Below are 13,144 nucleotides of genomic sequence, written 5' to 3' on the forward strand. Positions count from 1 at the left end.
TGAGGGAAAATAAGCTACTATCACTCAATAAAATCAAGGATTCAAGTTTCACACCTTGATCATTATGAATTTCGAAACTACATGTTTGCTAATTCCACTCAAGTGACATTTGGATTTTGGTCATCGAATTCTATTGATTTCCGAGGATAAATCTGTTTTCATTGTGAAATACTGAAACTGCAAATACTTTGAGGTAATAATGAGAAGTCGGGTTTAATTGAAAAAATCTTTTATTGACTAAATAATATGTCATGAAGTATAACAGCAACTACAATACAAAATTTACACACTATATAATAACTTCATTATAGGGATAATATAATACATGGGACTTAAAAATGCATGATTTATGGTACATCGAGAAAAATGCAAAAATATTGCTAAGTTTGTAATCTCTCAAAGTTGATCCCCCCAGGTCAACAAAACGTCGAAACACCCCTTGAAACTTCGTGAAATGTGGGATAAAATGTCTGTTGAAAAATCGCCACAAGGTTCCACGACAAATTTCAAGACCCATTATTGCGCATCTTAAGGGTAGTCTATACCCTAGTTATGAGCATTCCCCATGAGCAATTTCATACAATATATACATGATACACGTTCGTTTATACAGAGATATGGAGGTGACTCAAGTTGAATGATATCACAACTGCGTTAGAGGCCTCCACTTTACCAAACTTTGATTGTACCTTTTTAAAAATCTCCAGACTCTGCTTAAACTCGGTGCTTGAACATCGGGTACAAATATTTAGCATGCCTCTTATAAAATTTTAAATTCGAAAACTCTTAAATAGATTACGGACAGTTCGATCTAACGATTATTAAACAATAGTCTTACAGAATAATCCTAGGACAGTGAAAGCACATGTATATGACGTTCGGAGTACTGAGTAACGTAGTTCAAATGGTAAACCGCTAATGTGAACTTGAAAGCACGAGAATAGTTGAATTGATCCAGTTTAATTTGTACTTAATGTTGAACACATCGTTAGCCAGTTACTCAACGTCCGGATATTGATATATATTTATAAAAATAATATGTATAGATATATATAATATGGACAAAGTCTAGCACGAATCAGAATCAGCAGTCTGCTCGTATATGAAAGATTATGTAGTTTGGAAATCGTTCTTCAATAATTCGAATCATTCGTTGTTTGTGAATTTAGAGTTTTGAGGTATTTCAGCAGAATTATCTTCTCGGGTAACAAAGGAAATGGACCTGAAAAAAATCTCCCTACATAATGATCCCTGTTTCTTTCTCTGAACAAACTTACAAATAAATGGGGTTGGCGATATCGGAATGGGGCATTATCAGAGCCTCGTGTTTTCGTCGGAAAAGGGACAGAAACGAAATCGGTGATCTTCGTTAATATTAGCTGACTAAAAGTTTCAGGGGACTTTCTTGGATAGCCGTTGGCACTGCTGACTCTGCCGAATGTGTGTATAAAAGGATATCGATGTCGTATGCATCCTATCTGTATATTTCCCAGATAAAGTTCTAGGGTTCTAGATTGTGCGTGAATGAATACAAATCTTTATTTATTGAAAGGTTTGCTCGGACACGGTTCGAATGAAGAAACAGGCAATTTTCGTGTGCCACATTTATCTGAAACATTTTTAGCAGATACTTCCATTTTCTTCGCTATTCCCAGATGGACTTGGAACTTTGAAACCGAGATAATCAATTAAGCTTTTCGAATGATCAAATAAGAGAAAGGGAAATACCAATATTACAGGAATTTTGTGGATAACAGAAGTTATATTTACGCAGTAAACTCATAGGAGGTAACGAAAGGGGTTGGAGTTTCCAGAACCCTTCAGGATCAATGGATCTGGTTCAGAAATCCTGAAGGATTCTCGATCCTCCACTGAAATCGGCAGTGAGACGAAAACTGGCATGCACGATCTACGAATCGTACCTTAAACAACAATTCCAAAAAACTCCGCGGTTTGGAAAGTTTAAACTTTAAAAACCACCGCCTCATCTTGTTACTGAACCGGACAGAACTGGTGAAGGTGCAGCAAACAATGATTTCATGTCAACTAAAGCATTGGTCATCGAAATAGATGGATCACAGCCTGACTTTGTGTTCCGCCACTGTTTTGCCTCAGGCGGAAATCTGAAGGGATTTGTCGAAGATTTATCTCGACATATTTTTGTTTCGAGCTAGGCACTAAGAATCTTGCTCTGAATACGCATATTATGTTGACTAAAATGAATCGATAAATACGAAAAATAAACAAAATGAGATCATAATACAATAAAATATATATCATTAGGTAATATATAGAATACACATCCGATGCTTCCCCAACAGCCTGCATAAATCAGAATGTATCACAATGTGAAGCTACATCAACAATTCCACAGTTAACATCGTATTGCAAAAACTTCCGTATGATCGGAATTATCACTTCTTCAATTCGTAATTCGTCGTAAAAATCTCAAGTTACAAGTGCGACTAGCAAAAAATATATTTCTCGATAACATTTGGAACTTGAGGTTCAAATTGCCAATGTTGCATCGGACTTGGACTGCACGCGGTGCGACACGACGGTCTACAAAATGGTTGTGAAAAACTGGGCCATTAACAGTCTTGAGGTCTCTCTTCAACAATCGAACATGTTCGTATTCCAGTGACTACCGACTAGGGTGGAGAATATTGGAATATCTTGGGGACATGTGAAATCTAGGTGAGATCCTGAACTGTTCGACGCTGTGTCCAGGCCTTCGATGTCTGCCAGGGCCTCCAGATTGATGCCGTCTATCTGTAGCAGATCGTCGATTTTGTCTAGGTCGTCCAACGTTGTGGTGTGTTGTTGGCCGAGCCTGTCCTCTGGTTCCTCTTTGACCAGGCAAGAATGTAAGGGCGCGAAGGTATCGTCGTAGATTGTGGCACTTTCAGGGGAATCTGGAGTATCGCAAGACGGACTGGTAGGCACCTTGGCCATGAAACTGATGGGAGGCAGTGGTCTCATGTCCTGATTGACTGACGTCATCGGTGGCGGACTCAAAATCCTCTGTGATTCCCCGGCGCTCAACCTGACCTTCAACTTGGAGACCACCGTGTCCGGCAGGTTGGATCTCCTGTTGTATATGCGTTCTTTGAAGCCCGAACTGTTGTTATTCGTGTCGTTCCTGTTGGCTTTTGAGTTCTTTCTCGATGTCTTTTTGGTGACGGATGATTTGGGCGACGGTTTGGTCTGTTTCTTTCTCGGACGATACTTGTAGTCTGGATATTCTTGCTGGTGGAGCTGTCTCAACCTCTCCGCTTCTTCGATGAAGGGATGCCTTTCCTCGTCGTTGAGCAGCTTCCAACGGCGACCCAGTTTCTTGGATATTTCGGCGTTGTGCATGTCTGGGGAGACTTCGCAGATCTTCCTACGTTCTATCTGCGACCACACCATGAACGCGTTCATCGGTCTCTTGATGTGGTTCGGGTTGTTTTTCTTGGTCTGAAACAAGAGGAAAAAAACTGTTAGTCAAGGGTTCATCCTTCGAGATGGGAGTGTTATGTGCGTCTGGTTTTATGCGTCAATCAAATGAACAGGAGGTATTGGACTTTCCAAGGACAATCTACTCATTGCTTGAAGATTTTGAAGTGCAAGTTTTACATAGAAACCATCAAGTTTATATTATATTGTAAAAATTGAAAATGAGTGTATGGTCTTGAAGTAAAGTATGTACTTAGAAGTTATCCAGCAGTACCTCGTGTTTGCGCAGTGTCTAACTTCTTCCTTTCAGGTTATTATCTGAATGCCTTACTATAATAATCCAAGAACAATGCATGATTCGAAAAAACAACATTAGAAATCTTATTCGTGAGATACTTGCATAAATGTGGGAAAGAAAGTCATGATTAGTTGGAGTGATTGGCTTCGCTATTGACAGCAAACTGATTGAGCACATTTCAGCGACGTTATGTAGGTACTGAGCGAAATTGTAGTTCATTCGTCTTTCGAATGGAATTAAATAGTTATTCTGTTAAAAAGTGCGGTAAATGATAGCACTTAAACCCGCAACATTTGACCCGCCTATTGGGTCCTACTGGAAGCAGCCTATATACTACTCATTTCAAATGGCACACCCAGTACATATAGGGTGGGTCTTTGACTAGTGAAAATATTTCTACAGTAAATTCTTGAGGTCAAAGGAAACACTTTTTTCCTTTACCATTTTTCTCGAATCGGGTCGGTTTAAAAGATACAGGCTGTTGAAAACCCATAAAAAATGTTGTTTTTAGTTCTATCTCTCAAACGGTTCTATCGAATTAAATGAATTTAGTAATATAATTTTTCATTTATTGGATTAATCTTTTTCTAGCACAAGATATCACCCACGTCTTCCAGTTTTCTCATTATGACCATTATGTACCATAAAATATCGAAAATTCAAAGAACCCAAATCTTGAAACTAAGTAGGACACTATCTGATGAATATTTGAACGTTTTGTAAAATAAAAGTATCTTTTTTTCATATTTTCTCGTATAATGCGCCGTTTTCGAATGATTTGATGTTCAGAAACTAAAAAGTACGTATGAAATTTGAAAGATTGGGTAATTTATTGGCTGAATACAATTCTGTTTGTAAGATCCACAGATGCGTAGTGTCACAGATTTAGCTAGTTATTCCAGAAGGTAAGTTTGCTTTTCCATGGCTGATACAGCTCATTATGAAAACTTAAAATGGCTATATCTTGTTATCAGGTCTGAAACTAAAAACACGGTATAGGAAAAGTGTTTCTTTTGACCTCAAGAATCTACTGTTGAAATATCTGTTCGAATCAAAGACTCACCCTGTATATCTGCGCATCTTTAGATAGCTGATTTGTTGACAGTTTTTACAGTATGCCATACCTTGGGTGAAAACTGAAAGGTTCATGAGTATTTACTCAATTGAGTCCCAAATTAACCCTTTTCGAAGTAAAAAACGCAACATCAGCTTGTAGACCTTTTGCCACCTATTCATACACATAGAGGTCATAGTTTTACGTATTGAGTGCTGAAAGAACTAAGAATTCTTGAAATTTTCGAAAGGAAATAGTCTTCTGAAGAGAAAGCATAAACTGATTCAACATCCTTAACTCTTAACAAGTTTATTTCAATGCTATCAAAACTTGACGAGTTCATGATGTAGGATGAAACTGATTTTGGAGAAACTGTCATCGTAGAGAGGTCGATAACTCGAACATCGATACCCTGGAAAACAAACGTTTCCGCTCATCCACAGCTCGAATTATTAATTTCCGAGAACGTCAGTCATATCCATTGAGCGAATTACTTCAAGTGCGAAAAATCCTTGAAGTGAGGTGAGTTTCTGAATAACATCCGGGCTTGCGCAAACAGCGCTCTAGGATCGGTCGTGAAAGGACACCAACCTTATTTGGACGGTATTGTTTGTCCTTGCTCTACCCCTTTTCAGAACGGTTGAGGTATGGTAACGTCATTCGTGTAATTAAGCAGATACTTCCTTGTCCGCTCCATACAGATTTATGGCGAACTTTAATCGAATTTAAATTAGTTATTTTCCGTTACGGTATCGACAGACGGGCAGGCTCGAACATCGGAAGGAATTATTCGGTTTTGAAGTTCTAATGGAGTCGCTTCCAGTAACGAGGGAGAAAAAATTGGGTTAACATTCGCATTAGTGACACCGACTGGATCCTGCCTCGGAATTCGAATCGGGGAATATGGAGTTGTCCGTTTTTGGCATTGTTAAATTATGATTCTAGTCTTTTCGTTCGTTTTCGACGTTAGAATTTACAAAAATCGTCGATATACAGGGTGAATTTTTGAGTCGTACAAAAATTTTATCAGTAGATTCTTCATGTCAGAAAAAACACTTTTTTCCTATACCATTTTTCGCGATTCGGCCCTGATAAAAAGATATAGCCATTTTAAGTTTTCATAATGATCTATGCCAGCCCTGGAGAAACAGAATTCCCTTCCAGAATAAAAAGCTGAATCTATGACCCTACATATCTGTGGATTATTCATACAGAGTTGCATTCAAAGTACCCAATTTTCCGAATATCACAGATAATTTTTCATTTTTGAACATCAAATTGCTCTAAAACGGCACATTATACGAGAAAGTACGAAGAATACTTTTATTTTACAAAACTTTCAAATTCATTCATTCATTGATAGCGTCCAAATTAGTTTCAAGGGTTGGGTTCTTTGCCTAGACCAGTTCTATGCATATAAAAATATTGCGTTACCATAGCAACGAACAATAACCCAATAGAAGTGTCAGTGTGAAGTTTGAGGTCAAAAAAGGGAAGCAGAGTTACGCAATAAATTGAAAGAAAGAAGATGTCCACCGAAATTGTGAAAATCGAAAAATTGGAGTATCGAGCCATCATCAAGTACCTGTATTTAAAAGGGTTGAGAGGTAAGAAGATTTACGAAGATATGCTTAATACCCTTGGTGATCAATGTCCTTCGTTTGCGACCGTGAAAAATTGGACTGCAAGCTTCAAAACAGGTAAATTTTCCATTGAAGATGATGACCTAGGCCAGTTTTTGTGTCAGTCCCCGAAAATATCGATGCAGTTCATGACATGATTTTATCAGACCGTCGAATTGGGCGAAAACGGATATCTGAAGCACTGAATATTTCATACGAACGAGTTCATCAAATAGTTCACGTCAATTTGGACATGAGAAAAATTGCTGCAAAATGGATCCCCAAATGTTGACCAAAAGCGTGCAAGGGTAGAAGCATCGCGTTCGATCTGTGCTCGATTTGAAAACGATGTAGACTTCTCAAACCGAATTGTTACTATGGATGAGATTTGGGTACATTTCAACGATCCAGAAACAAAGCAACAATCGATGGAATGACGACGCTTTAGTTCTTCAAGACCTAAGATGTTTCGTGTCCAAAAATCTGCTGGAAAAGTTCTTGCTTCAGTATTTTGGGATTACCATGGAGTTATCATGATTGATTTTTTGGATAAGGGTAGAACAATAACCGGAGATTACTATTCGATATTTCTGACCACTCTTCGGGAAAAAATTAAAGAGAAAAGACGCGGAAAGTTATCCAAAGTTGTTTTGTTTTTCCAGGACAATGCCCCTGCACACATATCTCATGTTGCCATGCAAAAATTCGTGATTTGGGGTTTGAATTACTCGAACACCCATCTCATTCACCAGATTTGGCTCCATCCGACTATCATATCTTTCCTCAACTGAAAGAGTACATTTCAAGTGTTTCTTTTGACCTCAAGAATCTACTGTTGAAATATTTGTACGAGACAAAGATCCACCCTGTATATAGGAAAATTTGCATGTTTGGTTTTCGATAATGAACTGGCGCTCTTATAAAATCAGACCTCGGCAACTTCCGGTTATACCGGAAACAGCTTACTACTTTCTCAATTCAGATTCGCATTTTTAGAAAGCTGATGTGATGGCTATTTAGTACCCCTAAATAACTTGAGTTATTGAGATTCTTATGAAAAAAATGGCGAAAACGGGGGGCAACTTTTTTGATTTTTCCACTAGGCAGATTTTTCCCAAAAAATCTTTGCCCAGCGGATCTTGTTGCTCTCAAAGTGGAGTATTGTTCAACCAGAAACTACCCCTTTCTGCTATCGTTCAAATATCGAAACGCAATCTGTAGAAACCACACCACAAACTCGTCAAAACTCGATATTATATTATTTCTCCATGTCCCACCGAATCCTTTTCCGCTGCAAAAACTCGAAGATAAACATTCCTGAGCGCGCCGGGCCCTTCAGAATTCAAACATCTGTATTTCCAAGAGGGAAAGAAGGCAATTTCCCTCTTTCCATTTCCTCTCGACGAAAATCTTCGACCGATCCCTCCACCAGAAGAGAGAAAAACCTATTTGGCCAAGGATCTCCCTGTTCTCGGCCCGGAGACGTGGGGAGGAATGAAAATTGCGGATATTAAAAAATCCGGACTGCGAAATCGCAGATATTTTTTTATAAAGTGCCGGCGCTCGGAATTGATTCGCCATTATCGGACCAGTTGTGAGGTTCGGGAGGGAACGTTTTTACGTGGGAGCGCTGTTGTGTGTATTTTTTCGATACTTCATTCGTTTGAGGCTCGTGGATTTGACGAAAGAATTGAGCGTCTACCGTCTTAGGCTCCTATTTTGACACTAAACAGTCCCACCAGCAATCGAGGGTAGAAAATCGATTAATAAAACGTGAAAAAATCAAAATTAAGAGAGTGCTGTTGCTATACAAAGGTCTAGAATCGGATTCATCTCAACTCTAGCTGTAACATATTCTCCTCTCAATTGGATACATTTATTACAGCGAACCTGCAACATCTCTAGAACTTAAAAAAAAAAGTTTCTTCTTGCTCTGCAAACCAGACCTCCACAGCTTTTATTACCTTGGTGGACATCTTCTTTCTTTTAATTTATCAAGTAACTTTGGTTCACGTTTTTGACCGCAAACTTCACACTGACACTTCTAATGAGTTATTGTTCGTTGCTATGGTAACGCAATATTTTTTCTACGCATGGAACTGGTCTATGCTAACTAGATATCAATACATCCTCGTATTGTCAAAAATCAACATTTTTGCAATTGATCACAGATATTTCAGGAAGAACATCGTCGTCCAGGAAAAACTGTAAGAAAGTAATGAAATAATACATGAATTTAAGGGAAAAGCGTCGACCTGTAGACTTGACTTTTTAGACCTTTGATGGATGTACGAAAACTTTCATAGGTCCTGGCATAAAAATTCACCGGCATATAGACAGGTCGTAAAAAAAATCCCTTAATCACGACTTGACGTGAACCAACCGTGCATCATCACATCAAAAGCACAGATAAGATTAATTCTTCGTCGGGAACCGACCATAAAACCCTTCAGTCTAATGAAATAGCGTCGAGAGCCGTCAACAAACAACTTCTCTGCTCGCATTCCAAACAAATAAAATTCATCTTGTTTCCTCCTTATCCATAAACGATTCCTTCGATCTCCACTTCAGCCCCCAATTGTATTCAGAGCGACGGTCGCTTCAACATCGACAGTGTGTACATTTCATCTCCTTTTGTGTTCGCGTAGGCAGACCCGATGTTTTCTTGTATTATATACAACTTCCTGTACCTAGAGCCGTGTCGGCGTATTTGATCGTTGAATAAATAACGCGAGACACGGAATCGGGGATATAAATTTCGATGGCGTACACTTTTAGATGCGAAAACAAACATCTTCCTCGACAGTTTTCAGCCCTCGTAAGTCAAAATCAGGGAATTGTTCCGTCTTTTTGAATCTTGGAAACTGCACCCCCCCCCTTAATCAATGATAATTATTATGTTGTAATGATAATAATAGATTCGGCGTGTTCGTTCACCTGTTTTAAATTATTTTTTTTGATTTTCCATTTTTCATTTTCGAGTTCACTTTGAACGTCTCTCTGGAGTGCAATTCTCTATCAAATCAATCAACTGTTTTTGGTTTTCTAGAATCTTCAAAACAAATTCTATGCACTCCATATCCTAGGACAGTAATAGAACATATAACCACCATATTTTTTTAGATAGAGTAGCAAATAGGTCCTTTTAGGGGGGTCTAACCCTTTGCTCATTTTTGACCAAAAAATCGAAATTTTCACAATCGAGTTTTTGTGCTAGGGTGGAAGCCTAGGCAACGCTGATTAAGTAGCAGGAAATCCCAATTGGATCAGACGAATACTGCAGGAAATATCGCAGATTGAAAATTGCAATTTTTTAAAAATGCCACTTCCGAGATGAAAATCTAAACGAACGGAGATAGGCTTTCGAAACTGCTCGCAATAGATTCAGCGTGTTCGAAAACCTATATTTTTATACCAAACTTTCCAATATCTGACACGGTTTAGTTAGGAGAAAATAATTTTTGTTTCTATTTTCCATATTTCATTTTCGAATTCAATTTGGAGGGCTGTCTTCAGTGCAATTCTATTTCGAATCATCAACTGCATGGGTTTTTCGAATCTATAAAACAGTTTCTATGTACTCCATATCGAAGGGCAGTAAAAGGAAACCCTGATTTTAAGACAAGTGGTGCATTGTTCGTGTTCAGTGCGTGGATGGGTGACCGTTCCAGTTATGAATTGAAAAAGCTTCAGTCCTTTCCTCATTTTTCCATGCCGATATGATATTATCATTCACAAACTCAATTTTGAAACGAAAGCGAGCGTCCCTTCAGTGAGATCCCATCAAGTCCAAATTGAACATTTCAGGAACGCTCCCGAGAAGTCAATGAAAGCGGGAAAAAATAAAGGCGCACTGGGTATCAATTTAATCTCATCTACGTTCGAAGTTTACCGTCTGTATATTCTTAATTACAATCTTTATGGCTCTTCCGAGTCCCGACAATTTTCACTTTGTCTTTGAGGTTTCCCTACAAATTCCTTAATTTATTTCTGAATATCAATTCCGACTTAATGAAGCCGCCTATACCGGCTAAAGGGTAACAGGAAAAGTTTCCGAATCTCTGGGAAAATACGTGCCGAGTCTCCTCTCTTATTAGTTCTTGTTTGCGCCAACTCTGATTTTCCGATTAGATTTGGATATCCGAAACGCACCAGGTTTGCACATTAGCGATCGTTGAACTTTTCCGTTTCGAGTGTGTTCCTTCCTTAATCGATGTAAATGCGCGTATTTACATACGAGCAAGTAGGTTTCGAAAAAAAAAATGCAAAGTGGATGTATTTCACAGCAGTGCGTGGGGTATAAATACTCGTACGCACTGTTTCGGATTGTAAATTCGACGATAAAATCTCGCACGTTTCATTGATGCGTGACAAAGTCAGGTTGAGAAAAAATTATACTTCAGTGCGTTTTTATCCACTTTTCCGCACTTTATGCCTGGCCATTGTCGTAAAGTGATTTTTTCCCGCACTGGTGCCACAGTTTAAATATACTGGTTCACAAAAGTAAATGAATTTTACATTTTCTCACTTATGTAACTCATTCTTCTGCTTAATTTTTCATAAGTGTCACATTTGGGGAAAAAATTTTATTTTTACAAAATCGGCTCACTCAGAAAGTTAAAATTGAGTTCAGTTAATCAAGTACAGCCATTGCATACTTTCGATCAGATTATTGAAGTGTCCTTTTTCGATTTGTCTCCAGAGTTGCAATAAAAGCTATTCGAGTTCATGAGGTATATACAGAGTGACTCTTTGATTCGTACGAATATTTTAACAGTAGATTCTTGAGGTCAAAAGAAACACTTTGTACCTTTACCATTTTCTCCGAATAGACTCGGTTTGAAAGTTACAGGCTGTTGAAAAACTACAAAAAAAATGTTATTTTTAGTTCTCACAAACGATTTTATCGAATGAAATAAATTTCAGAATATAGTTTTTCACAAGATATCACCCTCGTCTTCCAATTTTCTCATTAAGACCATTACGTACCATAAAAATACCAATAATTCAAAGAACCCAACTCTTGCAACGTTTCATGCATGTTATTGCTGCAGCTGATCGTTTCACCGATGTTAAACAATATCAGGGGATTCCAAGTTGTCACCCTGGACAAAAACGGCATCTTCATTAATTGTTGGCGCCTAAAAATGCCTGACGTGAATACTTCCTCTTATAATACGCCGTTTTCGAGCAATTTGAGGTTCAAAAATTAAAAAGTATTTGTAAAATTTGAAAAATTGTTGATTTGGCGCATACAGGTTTGTTCAAAAGTTCCACAGTGTAGTGTCACAGATTCAGCTATTTATTCCGAAGGTAATTTTGTTTTTCCAGGGATGGCAAGACTCATTATGAAAACTCAAAATGGCTATATCTTTTTATCAGGATTCTGATAACCCTGTATATGAGCCATCGAAGGTTCACTCTGTACGTGTAATTATTAATGCAAAGTAAAATGGAATTGTCCTGGTGAGCAAAACGTTAAACATAAATTGATGAATAATTTTGACTTCAAAGGCTCAAAATTGAGAATGCAGGGTTAATCTAAACACTCTTTCGATCGATGTCTAGGATATAGAATAAAATGCATCGAACGACCAGCTAGCTACTAATCACACACCACACTTATCGAAATCGGTCGGTATGTAAAATGTTGTCAGATCTCCGGTAGCTATAATGGATTCGAAAACATGTTTTAAACATCGAGGCACGTCCATCAGAATGAATATTTCACAACTGTAACTAATTTCCTTCATGACGATGAACCAACACAACAGTGCCCAGCTTTTCCGTTGATTTATCGATTCAATGTTTAACGTTCCTCGATCTTATCTTTGGCATAAACGTTTTATATGGTGGCCTTCGCGGGTCCTATTTCGTGTTGAAATTTTAATGCGATAATCTCGTCCGAGATTAAAAATGCATTTATCTGCATTTCTCGCATTTCACGTGGTCGCAACCAACGAGAGATAATGCCTTACGATTTTGGACTTTATCGTCACGGCAGTAAATTCATCTGCAACCCCATAAAATCCGTTCGGAGAATGTGTATTTGTTTGCCCGGGACCGATATCGGGACGTAAAGATTTCTAGTTGATAAGGTTTATTAACCACTTCGTCAACCCTTGCGGTTTATAGATCTCCAAACAATGAATCAAATGATTGAATTTCCATCAGTAATATTTGATATGATCCGAGTGAAAAGGAATATAAATAGAAAAAAATCAAATTACTGAAAATTTCACATTAGGACTTCACCTAAATTACTTTTGTTTTAACCAAAGTTGAACTTCTTTTCTGACCGAAAAAAAGGCCCCTCCAGGACACAGGTTCTAATCTCTCTGCTGTCATAAAACTTCCTAGTAAAACCTGCAGTGAAGTGATCAATTAGAATTCATCCTCTTCATCCTAGAGATTAAGAAAAACAACCGATATGTCGAATTTACAGTTTTTTCAGGAACTTTTGTATCGAAAAACGTTTCATGTTTACCTTACAAAGGTTCTGAGAAATCGAACTTTGCTTTTTGCATATAGCCATGCATCTATGATACAAATTGAACCGCAAATAAGATCTCTTGAGGTTGAAATCAATTCTTACAATTTTTTTTCATTTCATGCCCGGTAGAAAATAGGATCACCTCTGTTTTGTTCTCTACACTATCGTGTGAATTCTTCGATTCTGAATCTGGCATACTTCCATGCAAAATTTACCGCCACTTGTACGAGTATGAATTT

General features: G+C 38.0%; 1 protein-coding gene across 1 annotated transcript in view; it reads right to left on the minus strand.

Annotated features, from left to right (window-relative positions):
- Positions 1-212: 212 nt before the first annotated feature.
- Positions 213-13,144, minus strand: part of LOC123306631 (transcription factor sem-2-like) — a 46,081-nt gene continuing 33,149 nt past the window's right edge. Inside the window, exon 2 of the mRNA XM_044888719.1 lies at positions 213-3,459. Within this exon, the coding sequence (XP_044744654.1) occupies positions 2,614-3,459 (846 nt within the window). The 3' untranslated portion in view covers positions 213-2,613. The remainder of the gene's footprint in view (positions 3,460-13,144) is intronic.

Source organism: Coccinella septempunctata, chromosome 2, assembly GCF_907165205.1.
Source record: "Coccinella septempunctata chromosome 2, icCocSept1.1, whole genome shotgun sequence".
NCBI lineage: Eukaryota > Metazoa > Arthropoda > Insecta > Coleoptera > Coccinellidae > Coccinella > Coccinella septempunctata.